At 56.7% G+C, this 17354-nt stretch overlaps 9 protein-coding genes across 9 annotated transcripts, besides 5 other annotated features; 6 read left to right on the forward strand and 3 right to left on the reverse strand.

The window, feature by feature from the left end:
- Window positions 1-349: 349 nt before the first annotated feature.
- Window positions 350-2499, reverse strand: EKO05_0001997 (uncharacterized protein; the record flags this gene model as incomplete). The annotated part of the gene is made up of 2 exons (XM_038942201.1): window positions 350-1629; window positions 1680-2499. The coding sequence occupies 2 exons, from the start codon at window positions 2497-2499 to the stop codon at window positions 350-352; spliced, it is 2100 nt and encodes a 699-aa protein (XP_038795458.1).
- Window positions 2500-3654: 1155 nt separating this feature from the next.
- Window positions 3655-5025, forward strand: EKO05_0001998 (Exopolyphosphatase; the record flags this gene model as incomplete). The annotated part of the gene is made up of 1 exon (XM_038946834.2): window positions 3655-5025. One exon carries the CDS (start codon window positions 3655-3657, stop codon window positions 5023-5025), a length of 1371 nt encoding a protein of 456 aa, XP_038795459.2.
- Window positions 4725-4769: a tandem repeat.
- Window positions 5026-5523: 498 nt separating the features above from the next.
- On the reverse strand, window positions 5524-6249 carry EKO05_0001999 (uncharacterized protein; the record flags this gene model as incomplete). The annotated part of the gene is made up of 2 exons (XM_059635816.1): window positions 5524-6136; window positions 6191-6249. 2 exons carry the CDS (start codon window positions 6247-6249, stop codon window positions 5524-5526), a joined length of 672 nt encoding a protein of 223 aa, XP_059491799.1.
- Window positions 5672-5690: a tandem repeat.
- Window positions 6250-6705: 456 nt separating the features above from the next.
- Window positions 6706-6729: a tandem repeat.
- A 48-nt stretch (window positions 6730-6777) lies between these two features.
- On the forward strand, window positions 6778-7763 carry EKO05_0002000 (proteasome regulatory particle base subunit rpn10; the record flags this gene model as incomplete). The annotated part of the gene is made up of 3 exons (XM_038942243.1): window positions 6778-6803; window positions 6851-7109; window positions 7161-7763. 3 exons carry the CDS (start codon window positions 6778-6780, stop codon window positions 7761-7763), a joined length of 888 nt encoding a protein of 295 aa, XP_038795461.1.
- Window positions 7764-8231: 468 nt separating this feature from the next.
- EKO05_0002001 (uncharacterized protein) lies at window positions 8232-8678 on the reverse strand (the record flags this gene model as incomplete). Its single annotated transcript, XM_038946835.1, has 1 exon — window positions 8232-8678. One exon carries the CDS (start codon window positions 8676-8678, stop codon window positions 8232-8234), a length of 447 nt encoding a protein of 148 aa, XP_038795462.1.
- A 404-nt stretch (window positions 8679-9082) lies between these two features.
- Window positions 9083-9114: a tandem repeat.
- A 93-nt stretch (window positions 9115-9207) lies between these two features.
- Window positions 9208-10639, forward strand: EKO05_0002002 (E2 ubiquitin-conjugating enzyme; the record flags this gene model as incomplete). Its single annotated transcript, XM_038942265.2, has 3 exons — window positions 9208-9500; window positions 9549-10568; window positions 10627-10639. 3 exons carry the CDS (start codon window positions 9208-9210, stop codon window positions 10637-10639), a joined length of 1326 nt encoding a protein of 441 aa, XP_038795463.2.
- Window positions 10640-11103: 464 nt separating this feature from the next.
- On the forward strand, window positions 11104-12267 carry EKO05_0002003 (3-beta-hydroxysteroid-4-alpha-carboxylate 3-dehydrogenas(decarboxylating); the record flags this gene model as incomplete). The annotated part of the gene is made up of 2 exons (XM_038942228.1): window positions 11104-11574; window positions 11626-12267. The coding sequence occupies 2 exons, from the start codon at window positions 11104-11106 to the stop codon at window positions 12265-12267; spliced, it is 1113 nt and encodes a 370-aa protein (XP_038795464.1).
- A 256-nt stretch (window positions 12268-12523) lies between these two features.
- On the forward strand, window positions 12524-14339 carry EKO05_0002004 (HECT-type E3 ubiquitin transferase; the record flags this gene model as incomplete). The annotated part of the gene is made up of 2 exons (XM_038942212.1): window positions 12524-13306; window positions 13635-14339. The coding sequence occupies 2 exons, from the start codon at window positions 12524-12526 to the stop codon at window positions 14337-14339; spliced, it is 1488 nt and encodes a 495-aa protein (XP_038795465.1).
- Window positions 14340-14445: 106 nt separating this feature from the next.
- Window positions 14446-14501: a tandem repeat.
- Window positions 14502-14725: 224 nt separating this feature from the next.
- EKO05_0002005 (uncharacterized protein) lies at window positions 14726-16592 on the forward strand (the record flags this gene model as incomplete). Its single annotated transcript, XM_038942240.1, has 3 exons — window positions 14726-14933; window positions 15019-16255; window positions 16310-16592. The coding sequence occupies 3 exons, from the start codon at window positions 14726-14728 to the stop codon at window positions 16590-16592; spliced, it is 1728 nt and encodes a 575-aa protein (XP_038795466.1).
- Window positions 16593-17354: the final 762 nt, after the last annotated feature.

Raw genomic sequence — 17354 nt, forward strand, 5'->3', positions numbered from 1 at the left:
ACTTCGTTGCTGTATGTTAGATTTGGATGGATTCTTTCAATGCTCCTACCATTACTGAGACCACAGTTACTGGCATCACCACTGAAACCCTGATCGTACCCCAGCTCGATGCACGTTGTGTTCCCTGGGGACAATGGAGAGTGAACACCATGTTCATGCTGACGGTCTGACACTTCATCTAGACGAATCTGTTTCCGTTTCTGGGTCAGACGCGTCTCGTCCGGAACGTCAACTTTTTGGACCAACTGGAGATTGAGCATGGCTCAAGTATCAAGCCACCTGAATAGCTGAAACATGACGGTAAACGTTATTATTATTACTATCTTGTTTGAGGACTTTGACGATGTCTTTAACCCCGGTGCAGTATAGTGTCCAGAGGGTTCTTCTTCTTCTCGCCAATCTCTCGCTGCATCTGCTGCTTCTTTTCTTTGGTGGGCAGGCCCCTAGCCTTGAGCCCACGTTCTTTCCTCAACTTCTTCAGCGCCTCTTCTGTAAGACCTTGTCGCATCATTTGCTCCACCACTAGTGTCTTGCGACTGCGCTTGTCACCAATACCAATGATGATGCCAGAAATGATGTTGCATGTAAGACTACACGCAAGGATGACAGCTGTGAGGGCCTTCGGTCGAACTTTGTAATAGATGCCCCATGTTGTGCCACCAAGAGCGATTTGGAACATGGAGTGGCAGTCCAGTAGGACGACGATGGTGATCAGGAGGCGGATGGAGAAGGCGTGGTGAGTGTACGTTTCGTGCGGTCGGTAGAAGGTGTGCGACTTGGCCAGCTTGCCCTGATGGTACTCTAGCTTTTTCTGCTCTTCGTCATTGAGAACCGGTGCCTCGATACGCACTTCCTCTTCAATCTCCTCTGCTGTGTCATATGGAGTGGACTGAGGAGGCATAGCGGGCAGCTCGTTGTGGTCTTTCAAGTCCTTCAATCCACGCTCTTTTCGCAAGCGCCAGGTCCTGTGGGCAAAATAGGCAACGAAGGACATGTGGTACGTGTCGTATAGTCGGAATGGGAACATGGTGATACCAACAACGCAGAAAAGGGCCGTCAAGACCTGATCGCAGATCTCGACAAAGTACGCCTGTCGGCCACCAACAGAAATCCAACCAATGAGAAAGAGAACCCAGGCAGCTCCCCAGAAGGTGATCAAGAAGAAGTAGAGGGTGACAATGAGACCGAGGGGGTTGCGACAGTAGCGGCCGAAACCGCGCATAGACCGCTTGAACTTGGCTCGGCGTGAGTGGAGCAGATGGCGCACGTGATCGTCCAAAGCATCCTTCTCCTCGTCAGTCCACCCGGGAAGCGAGGTTCCGTGAGGTAGGACCGCAAAGTGATGGCCCGGCCCTTCTTCGAGTGTCGAGAGTGTCGAATCGATGGTGTCGGTTCTCTGAAGCTCGCCACGAGACGCCTGTTCGTGTTCTCCTGGTTGTGTCATGTTGGCTAACCTATCGTCGCGACTTGCTGCACACGCTGGCACTGTGCCCATCTCTTCGTCGGATGATTCTGATGCTGACTGCATCAGGTCGTACGTCGGCTGGCGATTGTAAAGCCATGGCAGATTGGGCAGGAAGAGCGAGTTCTGAACGTTATTCAGAGTGGTTAAGGCAGATACCTCGGGATCTGTGGAACCGAGTCAGCATACATACCACCGAAGCGATAAGTGTACTTACCGATGACATCAAGCATGTCAACCATGTCGTTGTCGATCTGGTGATCCTTGCGCTGGTGGTCTCTACGACGAATGTTGATGGCCGAGGTCATCCTATTCATGCCGGGCCTCCTCTTGCTGCCACCTCGAGAGGACAGCGGTCCTGCGCTGACATTGGCTCCTGTCTGCGATGGGTTCTCATACAGTGGCTGCAGTGGGGTGGTGGCTGTAGGATGGTGCCTTAACGCGTGCTCCGCTTCCAGCACTGCCACAGATGGACGGTGGGGCTCAGAGCTGCTTCTCCTGCGATTGCCCTGTCCCACCCAGCTGTTGTCTGTCGCTGGCTGAGGTTGCAGCGTCACTGGCATTGGCTGTGCTTGTGGTATTGACTGCAACAGGTGCGCAGCCGGTGCAGGTTGTGCAAGAGCGATATCCTGCCCTGAAGAAGGTCTCCGTAAGCGGATAGAACCCGTGCGCGTCCTGGTGATGGGTGCAGCCGTGGGCGCCGGCACCTGTGGGGGAGGTGTATGGGCCTGCGTTTGGGGGGTCCGAGGTTGTGTTTGTGGGATCTGAGGTTGTGTTTGTGGGATCTGAGGTGGTGTTTGTGGGATCTGAGGCGGTGTTTGGGGCACGTGAGATGGTGATTGGGGTATCTGGGTAGTAGTCGTGGTGGTTGGGTGGGTGATAGTAGTGGAGTTGGGCCCATGATAAGTCACGGTTGCCCCTGGCCCAGCTGAAGAGCTGGTCGTGGTCGTGGTCGTGGCATGAGGGCCAGACATGGTGGTTGTCGACGTTGTGGACGCTACTCGCGGGCGGCCCTCATCGAGGCGCTGGTCGGCCATGGTGTCTCGAGGAACAAACACCGTGGGAAGGTGTTGTTTGGAGCACGATCCCGCTGAAAATCGTTGTCTCGGCGAGATTGATAGCGCTGAGCTTGGGGCGCGCGGGATGATGTAGGCGCACCTAAAAGCACGTTCCGCCGCGACCAGGAAGTTCCTTAGCTCGTTGTCCAGTCAGCGGGTACCTAGTCGTATGTCCTGTCACACCTTGACAGACTCGAGACGGCAAGAAGGCGGCAACTTGGGAGAGACGGCGAAAAGAAAAGAAAAGAAAAACGATCTGATGTGTCTGGTGTATCTGATGCGCTTGCCATCGCCCCACGCGAATGGTGGAGATGCAGTGGTTGTGATGCTCAGCTGTCCTGTCCAAGCCCACGTCATACCTCCCGTCCATCGCCCATCGCACAGGCCAAGTTTTCCCAAGTGATCTACCGGACCCTAGATGTGGTATCCTGCAAAAGTAGTGTACCTACTTGTCTCTGCGACAGCTTACAAGCGAACCGCAAAGGTCCTGTAATCACAGATTTCTAATCTGGAACCACGCCATCCAAATGCCGTGTCAGCACGTCGCTCCAGCATGATAGGTGGAATGCGCTCATAGTTCGCTTTCCGCCACCCCCTGCCTGCACGCACGCGTCCACCATCCCTGCTGGATACCACAGTACTGTTACTACTGTACGATAGGGCGCCGCCTGCATCCCCCAGCCTCCGCACCTGACCAGCCTGCCGACAAGCATCCGGTATCCGAATGCTTGACCAGATGCGTAGACATGCAGAAAGTTTCGCGAAGCGCTTATGAACCATCACCCTGCTGCATCCACATTTGAGGATGACGATGATTTTGACCTGGAAACATCTTCATCTGCTGATCGTAGAGGACATGTTCATTGCCAGCAGGCAGCAAGTCGCGATTTGCAACAAACTCCCTCCACGATTTTCAAGCCTCGTAGCCTGCATGCATATCCTATCCACACGCCTTGGGTTTCAGCATGCAGGCACACCCTGATGGACAGCCGAGCAAAGGCTTGGCTTGCGTAGGGGCGGTAGGCGCGTAGGCGCTTGCGTCAGTGCTCAGAGCTGGGTCAACTTGAGGCTCGACCTCGAATGCGCCAACGACACTTCAACGTCCACTATTCCTACTCTTCCACCTATGCCAACATGAGACTCTCGCTTGCGCTGCCTGCCTTTTTGGCCACCAGCCATGTTGCTGCTGTGCCTCAGCTCCGTGCCAAATCTCAACAAGTCCTTACCACTCCCCCCAAGCACATCGGCGTCGGGCATTTCAGCGAATGGAGCCGCGCAACCAAGAAATCCTTCTTGATGGACTGGCAGGCCGGAAAGTCCTCAGAGTGGATAATGGTCATGGGAAATGAGGGAGGAGACCTGGATTCAATGACGGCGGCAATTACCTGGGCGTACCATCTTGACCACTCCACCGAGAATGACACGCACCCGGTCAAGGCCATCGCCCTGCTCCAGACCCCTTCCCACGCTTTGGACCTTCGACCTGAGAACAAGCTTGCGCTCGACAACTCGCAGATGACAGTAGGACACGAGGATCTGTTGACATCTGACGAAGTTCCTGAAGACCCGGAAACACTCGCGTCGAAACTCAAGGGCATCATCCTGGTTGACCACGGCGAGCCTCTGCGAAAATGGCGCGGAGCAAAGATCCTGAGCATCTTCGATCATCACAAGGACCGCGGCACTGCACCAGAAGCCTCGCCACGCATCTTCGAGAAGGTCGCGTCTTGCACCACCATCGTTGCCCGCCAACTACTCAACGAGCTCGAGAAACTGCCCCAAGAGTACCACCTCAATCACGAGTTCCTCGAGTTAATCCTCTCCGCCATTGCCATCGACTCGGGAGGCTTGACCAGCGACAAGACCACCGACGCAGACATCGAAGTCTCCAAGCGCATCCTCGCACGCTCCAACTGGGCAGGTGACAAACTCTCCAAGGTCATGGAAGAACTCGACGACGAGCTCTCCTCAGCACAAAAGGACATCTCGCACCTCAATCTTCGCGACCTGCTGCGCCGCGACTGGAAAGGCGACCTAATCGACACACCGTCTCCACGCACACCCACCGTATCCCTTGGCTTCGCCAGCATCCCTTACTCAATGGACGAGCAGATCAAGAAGACGGACTTCGCCGAGCTGTTCGACTGGTTCGCCGTGCACGCCGCCTGGACCGCCGAAGCCGGCGTCGACATCAGCATCTGCCTGAACAAGTACAAGATCAAGGACAAGAAGACGGGCCAGAAGGAGAAGATCCGCGAAGTCGTGCTTACTGTGCGCGACGACGTGCGCGTCGACCAGCAGCAGGCGGACGCGCTCTTCAACCTCGTCAAGGACGCGCTGGAGAACAACCATGAGGGCATTGAACTGCAACCCTGGCATCGCGCCGATGAGCTGAGCCCCAGGCAGATGGTGTGGACGCACAAGTCGGGCGCGGGAAGAAAGCTCTTCAGGCCGATTGTGGAGGAGGCTGTGCTTGGCTGGGATAAGGTGGGCATGGAGCTCTAGAGTGCAGGCGGTGCTACGATTGTCGACATAGCTACATAGTACGGTAACCAATCTTGGCCCTGGGGGGGTCTTCAGCATCTTCATCCTCCTGAGAAAATTCGACAAGTTGACTCCGACATCTGGACTTGGGCTGAGAAACGGACCGTTGACGTCTCCGAAAGTACCTTGGAAACGGCCAAATCACGCAAGCGACACAGTGCTGGTCTGATGGCTGCCATGGTTGGAAACCTTGACTTGTTCTGCTATCTGAAACCCACCCGCCACCGGGCGAGATATCACCCCTGGGAGCGAGTCCTCACGGACAGCCTCAACCAGAAGAGTCTCAAACCTGGAGATGGCGGGGATGGCTTGACAACTACAATACATGGATTGGAAACCCGAAAAACTGAAACGACAAGAAAACGCCTTTGTATCCATCATACTCACACCCAGGGTATATAACGAACGGACAAACGCCCAAAAACAGTTCCGAAAGGCTCAGTCGTCAAGGCAATAAACCTATCTTGGCCTGACGCTGCGAGTTGCTGGCTTCGCGCGCGAGTTGTTGTTCTTGGGCGACAGGACCTCGGCCGGCGCCGTCTTGCGTGACGCGGCACGCGTCGACCTTGCGGCCGGAGCAGCCGGCTTCGAAGCCGCAAGCTGTTTTGTGGTGGTGGTGGTGGCGGCTCGGGCTCGCTTCTTGGGCACTGCGAGGTCGGCAGAGGCATTCTCCTTGTCTTCGCTTGCAATCTCGTCGCTGCTGCGCTTCTTGCCGCGCGTCATCGTGGAGACTTTCGGGGCGGATTTGGAGTAGGCGTGCTTTGGCGCTGGCTTAGGTGCTGGCTTCGGCGCCTCTTTGGCAGTTGCTGGCCTTGATGTGGTGGTGGCGGCAGGAGCAGCCCGAGTCTTACGGGCTGGTACAGGAGCGAGCGCCGATGCGGCTGTTTTCTTGGCTGGTGCAGCCTTGACTGGTACAGGCGCAGCCTTTGCGGGAGGCGGTGGGGGTGCAAGGAGTTCGATGAGTGGCATCTGGCGTTTCGTGGCTGGGACACGATTCACGCGTCGCTCCAGACGCGACTGGAGACTGGCACACTGCGCTTCGCACATGGCGCGCAGTTTCTCTTTGCGTGCGCTGACTGCCAGATGTCAGCTGCAGGCCAGAATGAACAGAAGGAGCGACCTGCACTCGAGATCGAAGTTGGCAAGCATGGCGGCTTTGGCCTCTTCAGTGACGGGCGCAACCATGGTGAATGCGACAATGTAAACAACGCGTAAACACAGGTGATCTGACTGCTGAAGACGAGAATTGATCGCCGGGGATAGTCCTGAGGAGAGGACAAGGCGGTATAAGCGGTGTCGGGGTGTCTGAGAGTGGTCTTGCGTATGGTCGCTGCTCCCGGTGTTTGTGGTGTTGTGAGAAGGAACGCTGGAGGCGGAGGGGCCTTTATGTTCGCGCTAAACCTCCCACTGGCGGCGCAACGCCACGGCTGGAAAGGAACACTGCGTGTACGTTGGCGCACGTCAGAAAGCTGCTGTTGAATCCGTAAGAATAGTTCAAGTCTTTACCATCTAGAAGTAAACCCACACCAGCCAAGTCAATCTGGGCTTCACCAGACAGCCGCGCGCTCACGTGCCCACTTAGCTCCCGCCTTCCCTCGCGCGGTGGCATAGCTGTAACCTCCGAGACGCCGCCGCCGCCTTTCATCATCATCATCATCAACACCACCCACCTTGCCGCTCCACCAACCAGCTACCCCCAAACAGCCGCCCAAGATGGTATTGGAAGCTACTATGATCGTGTATGCACTCCTTATACCTTGTTGTGTTCGTATACTAATCCAAGCAGTGTGGACAACAGCGAAGCCAGCCGAAATGGCGACTATGTACCCTCACGCTGGGAGGCCCAGTCCGACGCCGTCAACCTCATCTTCTCCTCGAAAACAAACGCGAACCCAGAGTCATCAGTCGGCCTGATGAGCATGGGAGGCAGCACACCCGAGATCCTCACGACCCTCACCACAGACATCGGCAAGGTTCTGGACGGTTTGCACAGGACCAAGATAAAGGGCAGCTCGCACTTTGTGACCGGTATCAACGTGGCAGCAGTATGTCGGCCCATATCCCTGGTTCGCTATCAAGCTAACAAAGACACCCAGTTGGCTCTCAAGCACAGGCAGAACAAGTCGCAGAAGCAGCGGATAATCATCTTCAACTGCAGTCCCGTCGAGGAGGACGAGAAGAACCTGGTCAAGCTGGCGAAGAAGATGAAGAAGACAAACATCAGCATCGATATTGTCGCATTCGGCGAGCTCAGCGATGAGACGCTGAAGAAGCTTCGTGCGTTCAACGAGAACTCGCAGAGCGCTGAGGGCTCTCACCTCGAGGCAGTACAACCGAGCGGCAACCTCCTTAGCGACGCGCTTGTCACAACACCCATCCTCGGTGGCGACGGTAGCTCTGGCGGTGCAGGTGCAGCGTCTTCTGGAGGCGACGCCGGTGGCTCCGGCGGGAACGACTTTGAGTTCGGCGTAGACCCTTCGGTAGATCCGGAGCTGGCGTTGGCGCTGAGGATGAGTTTCGAGGAGGAGAAGGCACGGCAAGAGAAGGATAAGAAGACGAAGGAGACTGCCGAGGGCAAGACGGAACTTGAGGGTATTGCGGAAGGCGACGAGAAGCAGCCGCTGCTGGGCGATCAGGGAGAGGGCAGCGGCAGCAAAGACAAGAAGAAGGATGACGAGGACAAGATGGACACAGCATGAGCTACGGACTGCGCATGCGCATCAAAGGCGGATATGGCCGCGCTGACACAGCCGTATCAAACGAGCATCCACGGCGGCAACCTACTATTAGACACAGTTGGCGCGCACCATAGCAGCCTGCATTGGTTGAATGAGATTATGACAACGCTCCTCTATGCATTTCCCATGCTGCGCCTAGCCTACAACAGCTGATGGCAGCCGCGCACTTCCACCCGTTTACCATTCGACTTGACTTTTGTCTTGGTGGTGCCCTGGCTGGCTCGATCACCTGCCATTTAGCAAGATGTGTACGCTGGACACGACTCTGTGAGCGTAAGTGGAATACCCTCACGATACTGTTCTCTTGCCAGACCACTCCTGGCAGGGCTGCGCAGGTGCATCTCTTGGTGCAGACACCCGTTACTGCGTTGACCAACGCTCTCCCCTGTAGTTACGACGGTTTGATGTTCCCCGTAGCTCTACATGGTTTCATCCTCTAACCTTGATAAACCCGTCCAACCCCCTGTCAAACTTCTCGCACCTAATCGGCATCTCCACCGTGTAGAAGGGATTCTTCATGACAAAATCCGCATACAGCTCATACACCTTCTTCATCATGGTGTCTACGTTCGGCTGCTGCGGTTCCGTGACCAGCAGAAACTTGGTCCCTGTCTGCGTCTGGAAGCACTGCAGCCTGAAGTGACTGGACTCCATGACCTCGATGCCTGTTGGGCGATTCGGGAAAGGGCTCGGCGCGAGCATGTTGTTTTGTGGGGTGATGTAGGGGACGCGAGGGGCGGGCGAGAGTTGCGAGGTGATGGCGTGCATGCCGTGGAAGGAGCCAGCGAGGATGAGGTAGTCGTTTGAGGTCAGCTTGGAGAGGCCCGTGTGGAATTCGCGGTTGTAGATTAGGCCGCCGGACTTGGAGACGATCATGAGTGCGAACACGACCCTGGGTTGTGGTTAGCTGGGTGGAGCTGTATATGTATGGCGAGGGCGCGTGTACATGATGGTTGATGGTGGATTGATTAGCTAGCTCTGATAGGTTGCCTGGTTTGTTGAAAGTCGCCGTGGGTATTGACGAAGAAGTTGGGGGCACGAGAACGCTCAAAGGTGGGTGTTGGTCATGGGGTGTCTGCTGTGGTTGGTGAAGGTGACCAGTCTCGCGACGTCCTGTCGAGTTGCGGGGAGACATGGTAACGCGCGCCCCACACTGGAGTGCTTGCTCAACACCTCCGCTTCCAAGGTCACCCATACTTTGACAGCTCGACTAATACTTCACGCACACACACACGCGCGCACATTCCCTCGGACGCCGTGAACTTGCTGTCTCGGCGTCCCTTCCTCTTCCTCTTCCTCTTCCTCTTCCTCTGCCGCAACGCCGCCAGTTCCATACACCCCACGACTGCATCACGTCCGCCCTTCCTCTCCAATCGGTCGAGGCTCGCAGCCTGAAGCCGCCATCATGTCGAACCAGTCGATCCTTCGGATTACCCGCGAACTCCACGAAATCCAGAAAGGCTCTGACCTCTCGCTTGCCGTTGCCTGCCGTGACGTCGACGTACGCCATGTTCGCGCGCTCATCATTGGCCCACCAGACACGCCTTACGAGTTTGGCTTCTTCGAGTTCACTGTCAAGTTCGGTAGAGATTACCCCACGAAGGCGCCGAGCGTGTTGGCAATTACCACCAACGGAGGACGGACGCGCTTCAACCCTAACATATACGCTGCTGGCAAGGTGTGCTTGTCAATCCTTGGGTAAGTGTAGTTAGCTAGAATTCTGCATGTGGGAACTGACTGCTGTAGCACGTGGCGTGGTGAGCGAGGGGAGGAGTGGTCGTCTGCCCAGGGACTCGAGTCGATCCTCATCTCTATCCAGAGCCTGATGTCCAGCAATCCCTACGAGAACGAACCTGGCTTCGAAGACGCGAATTCAGACTACGACAAGAAGAACCAGGAGGCGTACGTGGACAAGATTCGCCACGAGTCACTGCGTGTATCTGTCATTGAGCGACTGGAGGAGTACCTGAACATCAACCGAGAAAGACCCGCTGTTACTGTCTACAACGCAGAAGAAGACTACCAGTCAGGCCGGGAAGATGCTCCCTTTGAGCCATTCAAGGACCTGTGCAAGCGTCGGTTTCTCTGGTACTACCGCTCGTACATGGCCACCATTGACGAGGCTGCCACAAAGCACAAGGACGGTGACCGCTTCGAGAAGATGCCGTTTGAGGGCCCGGGCAATACCATGGAGGGCACCTACCAATACACTGCGCTTAAAGCGCGACTTTGCACCATCTATGCGGCTTTGAACCAGGAAACGGAAGGTTGGGCCCTAGAGGGCTTAGCAGCTGTTCAGAAAGAGGCGAGCATTGCTAGCAACCTGCAGCGCCAGTTCGAGCAAATCGTGGAGAAGTACAAAAAGAACGACTCTGTTACGCTTGACCTCGACCTTGTGGACAAGAACCCTTTTGTCTGGCAGCTGGTTCTCTTCGGTCGACCCATGACGAATCTAGACGGCGGAATGTTCAGGATTATACTGTACATCAGCCCCAGATGGCCAGACGTACTGCCTCGTGTGCGCTTCGAGACTCCGATCTTTCACCACCGTGTCTCTCCTGATGGAATTCTTTGCTACGACGCAGCGAACAAGAACGATATGCGCTCCCATGTCGAGGCCATCATTGGAGCCGTCGAGGAGGAGTCACCAGCCTACGATCCACGCACGCTCGTCAATCCCGAAGCTGCCAAGCTATTCTGGGGTACCCCTGACGAGAAGAAGCTGTACAACCGCCGTCTGAGGCGTACTGTACAGGACAGTGCTGAGTGAGTACCTCTGATGCTGATGAAAAACTACCAAGATCCGCTCACTGACATGACCCAGGAACTGCTTTTGATTCAAGTATTCACAAACTGGCGGTTCGGCTGCCAAGAGTTACGACGTTACGGCCGATCATACGGAAGATTGATTATACAGTACATTGATACCCACGCCTGGCCTCTTCTGAGGCATTGCGGCTTGCATACTCGGCGCTCATAATGGGATTGGCGCATAGCATACTCGAATACCATAGCATGGGCGTTGGTCATTGTGGTAGCTGACCGGACGAACCTGGCATCTGGTCAACTCTGAAGAGTGCAGAGCATCCTCCAGAAATATACAAGACTAGCAAATGATGTGAATTTCCAAATTGGTTGCACTCGCGTATTCGGAAAGACGCCGTCCAAGCCCGTGAAAGCGCGAGACCCTGGTCAGCTGGTGGGGGCTTAGCCCTGCGCGACATATCTCCACCGAACTCCGCAAACAATCCCCATCTCCCCTGCACTACCGCCAATACCAACCAATTGAACGCCAGGCAAAATGTCAACCTCGAAGTTTCAAACACTGGGTACGGTGGTCGTCGTCGGTGGATGCGGGTTCCTGGGTAGCCACATCGTCAGCTACATCGTCAAGCGCCATCCCCAGACACGGATTGCGGTCCTCGACTTGCGCACAAACTCGAACCGTCATGCGAGCAGCACAGTCTCCTACCACGATGGCGACATCACCGATCTGGCCGCTATGCAGAAGTTCTTCGCTCAAACCAAGCCCGACGTCGTCATCCACACAGCCTCTCCGCACTTCAACCTGCCACCTGCGATCCACAACAAGGTCAATGTTGAGGGCACCAAGAACCTGCTGAAGGCATCGCAAGATGCGGGAGTCAAGGCTTTTGTATACACCAGCTCTGCTAGTGTCATATTTGGTGGAAGCACTGAGCTTGTCAATGCGGACGAGAAGTGGCCCTTGGTTACTGGAGATGCGCAGCCTGAGTACTACACCACCACCAAGGTAGGAACTCCACTCAATGACAATGGAACTCTGTGCTAACTTCGTGCCTAGGCTTACGCTGAGACGTACGTGCTCGAAGCTAACCGCAAGCCAGAGAGCTTCCTTACCGCCGCCATTCGCCCCGCAGGTATCTTTGGAGAGGGAGACGTACAATTACTCCCCAAGATGGTCACCGCTTACAAGGATGGGAAGACCAAGTACCAGGTCGGCGATAACGACAACCTCTTCGACTTTACGTACGTTGAGAACGTAGCGCATGGCCACGTCCTTGCGGTACTGGCCCTCCTCAGCACACACAAGTTCCTGCCTACCGTCCCCATTGACACCGAGCGCGTCGATGGCGAGGCTTTCTTCATCACGAACGGCGAGCCAGTGTTTTTCTGGGACTTTGCGCGCGCAGTATGGCACGAGGCCGGCGACCGTCTGCCACTGAAGTCTGTATGGCATCTGGATGCCGGGTTCGCCAGCATGGTCGGCTTCTTCTCAGAGTGGGCTATGTGGGCAATGGGCAAGACACCCAATTTGACAAGGGCGCAAGTCCGATACAGCACCTTGAAGAAGTACCACAGCATCGCAAAGGCAAGGAACAGGCTTGGCTATTCGCCAATCGTCAGTCTGGATGAGGGAGTCCGGAGGGGCGTGAGGTATATCATCGAGCAGGATGAGAAGGCAGGCCAGAAGAAGGGACAGTAAATGAGACGAAGTGCAGGCTACGACGCAATAATACAGCATCTCGCATTGTAGATATTGATAATCTAATATACCCTTTGCATTGAATAGTAAGATGCTCAGAACTACAATCTACCTCACGGTCCCTCTGTTGCTCCCAGCTTGATGCAGATCCGGAGCATCTCCGGCGTCCCGTCCCTTAACACTCGCTCCCGTCTGCCATCTCTCCTGCAACCCCGCTCGCAAAACGTACCATGGCCGTCCACAACCAACATGAAGTATGTCGAACCACCCGGCGCTGCCCAAGTCAGCTTATTCCGCCCTCGGGTTGCCCCCCAGTGTTGTCAGAATCCTGATGAACCCCAAGCCACCACCGCCCACCACAGCAGCGCCAGAGCTCCACCAGAATGCGACAGACTTCACCGAGCGCCTGCCGGAAAATGAATCGCACATTATGCTGTATGCGGAACTGCTGCTGCACATACGCACAATCACGCTGTTTGCGAGCCTGAGAAGTCACCACACCAGAGAAACGAAGGCGCGGCTCGATGCAGACGGGAACTTGATCACCGTGTCGCATGAGGGTTACAAGGCGACAATACGGCTTCCCATCCAGGTCGAAGGAAAGGGCGATGCCGCGCTTGAACTTCCTGCGCAGCCACCCAGCAAGGAGCTGACGCTGCGTCTGCAGATGGAAGAGCAGGAGGACAGCGACATGCTGGGCTTGATGGCCGAGGCGCGCAAAGCAAACATTGTGCCTTGGGATGGCGTGACGCTGAGCAAGCAAGAAGGTGTAGAGCTCAGGTGCAGCAACTGCGAGGGCGTGGTGCTCAAGAGCCAGGCAGTGGACGAATGGAAAGATCTGCCCAATGAGAATTGGGCGGAGATGATGGATTTCTGGCATTGTCACAAACCAGATGAGCATCATTTGCACGATGACAAGCACGGAGTTGGAGAGCAGAAGGGGTATGCCGCAGGGAATCGCTTGAAGGCAGTGGACTGCGTTGGATTCGTAGACCTCACGAGCTTCCTGCTGAGCGAGCGGGACTGTGAGGGCGCAAGGGTAAGACAGGCTTTCTTTGCTCAACTTTGTTCTCTGCGTCGTTCATTCGATTGGCAACGCGCACCTGGGCGCAAAGAAGGCAGACTCGCCGATACCCGTGGCATTCTCGTCGATACAACCGCCCCAGATTGATGGGCTCAACAAATACCCCCAGCGCTAGACAGATCCTCTGCCTCTTCTGGTCGATGGATCGCCAGCGTTGCTGGGTGAGCAGTCTGACGTTTCGATGCTCTTATACCCCGGGATTCTTGGGACTGGCAGAATAAGCTCAGACCACATGTTTCTACGCTGCTCACAATGGTATCTACAAGGTGCTAACGCAGTGTAGGTCTTGCCAGACGAAGAGCGATCCGATGCAGCCGTTGTCTGCAGGCACTGTGGTCACACACTCGGCAAACAAGATACAGCAGCGGATGGGTGGCGGATATGGAAATGGTGTCTGAGCGTCTCCTCTGGACCCACCTCATCCCCCTCGTACAGCACGTACAGTGTTCAAAAATGGATCTCTGCACGCCTGCTATATCTCGTCGAGAACGTCGGCGTCCGCAAGTTCCACATTCACCCTCCGCCCTCGCCTCCTACGCCAGCTTCAACACCCGCACCGTCTTCCACCGCTTCTGTTCTCCTCTGGGTTTTTACGCCAGACCTCATGTTCTCCTCGTCCATCTCGCGCCCGCACCGCACCGATCCGACGCGCGCCGTCAAGGGCTTCTTCAAGAAGCAGACATGGGCACCGCTGCAGCCAGGCGAGCCGGAGAGCGCGACGATTGAGGATGTCGAGTTCCCGCAGGAGTTGTACGAGGAGCTTGAGAAGAGCCTGGATGAGAGCCAAGCTGTCCTGCCGGCGACGGCGAGGAAGTTCCAGGAGTGGGATGTTGGGTTGTTGGAGCGGTTTGATGTCGGCGAGGAGGTGCTTGGGGGTGTGGACAGTGCTGGTGAGGGGATGGAGGGGGAAGAGGGGGAAGAGGGGGAAGAGGGACTGGGGGGAGGGGATGTGTCTGATGAGAGGAGAGGTAGACGGACGAAGAGATGATGGTTTAACGTATAGTGAAGGAAGCGTGTAACACACGTGGTCTGCGCCATTTATGATAGATGCAGGGAAGGTGTGCTGGTGATGGACGTGTTTATGAGGGAACCTTGGCAAGATGCAAGAGGCAAGATGCAAGAGGCAAGATGCAAGAGGCAAGAGGCAAGATGGTATCAACGTTTCATGCAAACATGTTTCAAAGCACTCCGGAAACGACACAAGGCTGCCAGCCAGTCGTGACCGGGCGAGCGAACGCCTACGTCTGCCTGCCCGTGGTGGTGATGATGGCGGGGCAGGCTCAGTCAGTGTGCGCTAACGCCACGCCAAAAATCGCCAAATTTTGTCATCGTCGAAATCCAACACCGCCTCGACCCCACACTCACGCAACGACCATGGCGCCCGCATCACTTCTGGACCTCGTGTCCGCGCTCCCGTCCACCGAGGGCTGGGGCCCGTCCGTCTCCGAGGAGACGATGCTCGACGGCATTCCGTTCGCGCCCTACTCCAAGGCCGACAAGCTGGGCCGCATGGCCGACTGGACCGACGGCAAGGACCGCGACAGGGGCGGCCGCCAGCAGTACGGCAACCGCAACTACAGAGGTAGGCATCTGTCCGTGTGGGGACAGGGCGAGCCCGGCGCCGGGAGACGCAGGGCAGAGACGTGCACGACTAACCGCACCCGCAGACCAGCAGGTGTACGGCGCCAACTCAGCCGGGAACCCCTTCGCCGTCCAGGTCGCCGAGGAGGAGGCCACCTTCTCCGTCGTCGACAACACTCGCACATCAGCCCGCACGCGCGGCTTCGGGAGAGGCGGCGGCACAGTCTTCCGTGGACGCGGCGGTGCGCGCGGCGGACAGGCACAGCGCGGCGGGCGCGGCACCTTCCAGCGCGTGGGCGGCCGTGGAGGCCAGGGCGGCTACAACGACCGCAGTGGCCGTGGCGGTGGCCGCGGCGGACGTCGCTTCGGCCGCTGGGACGACAAGCCCCAGCGCAACCGCGACCCCTCGGTCCAGGTCAAGCCCGACTGGGCCGTCAAGGAGGAGATCGACTTCTCGCGCCTCGCCAAGCTCAACCTCGACACGGGCGAGGGCGAGGACCTCGACAGCTACGGCTTCCTCTACTACTACGACCGCAGCTACGACAAGCAGCCCGGCGCCAAGACGTCGGAGCGCAAGCTCAAGGTCCTCGAGCGCGCCGCCTACAACGTCACCACCTCCAGCGACCCCATCATGCAGGAGCTCGCCGACAAGGACGAGGCCACCGTCTTCGCCACCGACAACGTCCTCTCCATGCTCATGTGCGCCACCAAGTCGGTCTACTCGTGGGACTTGGTCTTCACCAAGAGGGGCAACCAGGTCTTCATCGACAAGCGCGACCAGTCCAACCTCGACATGGTCACCGTCAACGAGAACGCGGCCGATGCGCCGCTCGAGATTTCAGAGGGCAACAAGGTCTCGATCAACAGCCCCGGCGCCCTCATGCTCGAGGCCACCCACATCAACAACGTCTTCCCTCTGCAGGTCGTCGTCGAGTCGGAGAACCAGAAGGTCAGCATGGCGCACGAGCACCCCTTCTACAACGAGGAGGTCGAGAGCGACCCGGCTGCTTCCAAGGCCTACAGGTACCGCCGCTTCGATCTCTCGCTCGAGAAGGACGAGGAGCCTCTGCACCTGATTGTGCGAACCGAGCTTGACGCCGTCGTCAAGAACAACATCAACGGCGAGGACCAGTTCCTTACCATCAAGGCCCTCAACGAGTTTGACAACAAGGCCCAGGGTGCTGGTGGTGCTCTGGACTGGAGATCCAAGCTGTCCAGCCAGCGTGGTGCCGTCCTCGCTACCGAGATGAAGAACAACTCTTGCAAGCTTGCTCGCTGGACTGTCCAGAGCATCCTTGCCAAGGCCGATACCATGAAGCTTGGGTACGCATCCCTCCCTTCACTCCACAACATGACCAGAATGCTAATCTAGGCCAGTTTCGTGTCCCGCACCAACCCCAAGAACAACAACGACCACGTCGTCCTCGGCGTGCTCACCAACAAGCCCCGCGAGTTTGCCACCCAGATGGCGCTCAACCTCAACAACGGATGGGGTATCGTGCGCACAATCGTCGACATGGTTCTGCGTATGGACGAGGGCAAGTACGTCCTGATCAAGGACCCCAACAAGGCTGTTCTGCGCCTGTACAATGTGCCTTTGCACACATTCGAGGAAGACGAAGAGGCTGAGCTGGGTCAGGTGGAGGAGGAAGATGAGTAGATGGGTGCGTAGTGCGCGTATAGTTCGTGATGATACCATGTTAATGGCTCGCATGATTTGGCGGTGATAGACAAAATACGACGACTGATGGTATTGCAAACTAGGGCATTATACCTCTCACACGTGCGCCCCGCTGTTGTTGCTGTTCTCTCCATGGGAGAACCAAAGATCTAGGAGGGTCAGGGCAGGGTGTTTCCCTCTGAACCAGTCAAGGTAACAAACGAATCATGTTCGAATCTATTGGACCATGGGACGCGACACGGCAACGCCTCGTTCCACGCCATGAAGCTACCCGCGCCAGGGACCCCCATGCCGGCGATGGAAGGCCTCCCGCAGACTTGTCGAAGGCGGGCGGGCGGCTGCGATCGACCCCTCCTTGCGTCCACAGCAGCAGCATCACATCCTCCTGGTCATCTCAGCCGCTGGTTCGATCAGCATAGTGCGCTGGAGGGGGAGTGGCTAGTGGACCGCCCCGTGGCCTGGAGACGATATCGTGGAAGGGTCGAAGTGGCGTGCGATCAACACCAAGAGCTTTGTTTTTGTTCTTGGAACATGCTGTTGCTGGGCCCCGGTCGGTATCTCGCAAAGTATTTTCTCTGGTCGGCTCGCCTGCCTTGCGATAGGGAAGGCGGCTGCTGCTCCGCAACGTATCTATACAGTGTCGCGTGAACCACTGACGTTGCCGTACTTGCGTTAGCTACATGGTCAAGACATTCTCCACGGAGGGCCTTTTCGCATTGTCGTCCCGTCGTTGCATCGGCG

The sequence above is a fragment of the Ascochyta rabiei genome, chromosome 3 (assembly GCF_004011695.2).
Source record: "Ascochyta rabiei chromosome 3, complete sequence".
Lineage (NCBI taxonomy): Eukaryota > Fungi > Ascomycota > Dothideomycetes > Pleosporales > Didymellaceae > Ascochyta > Ascochyta rabiei.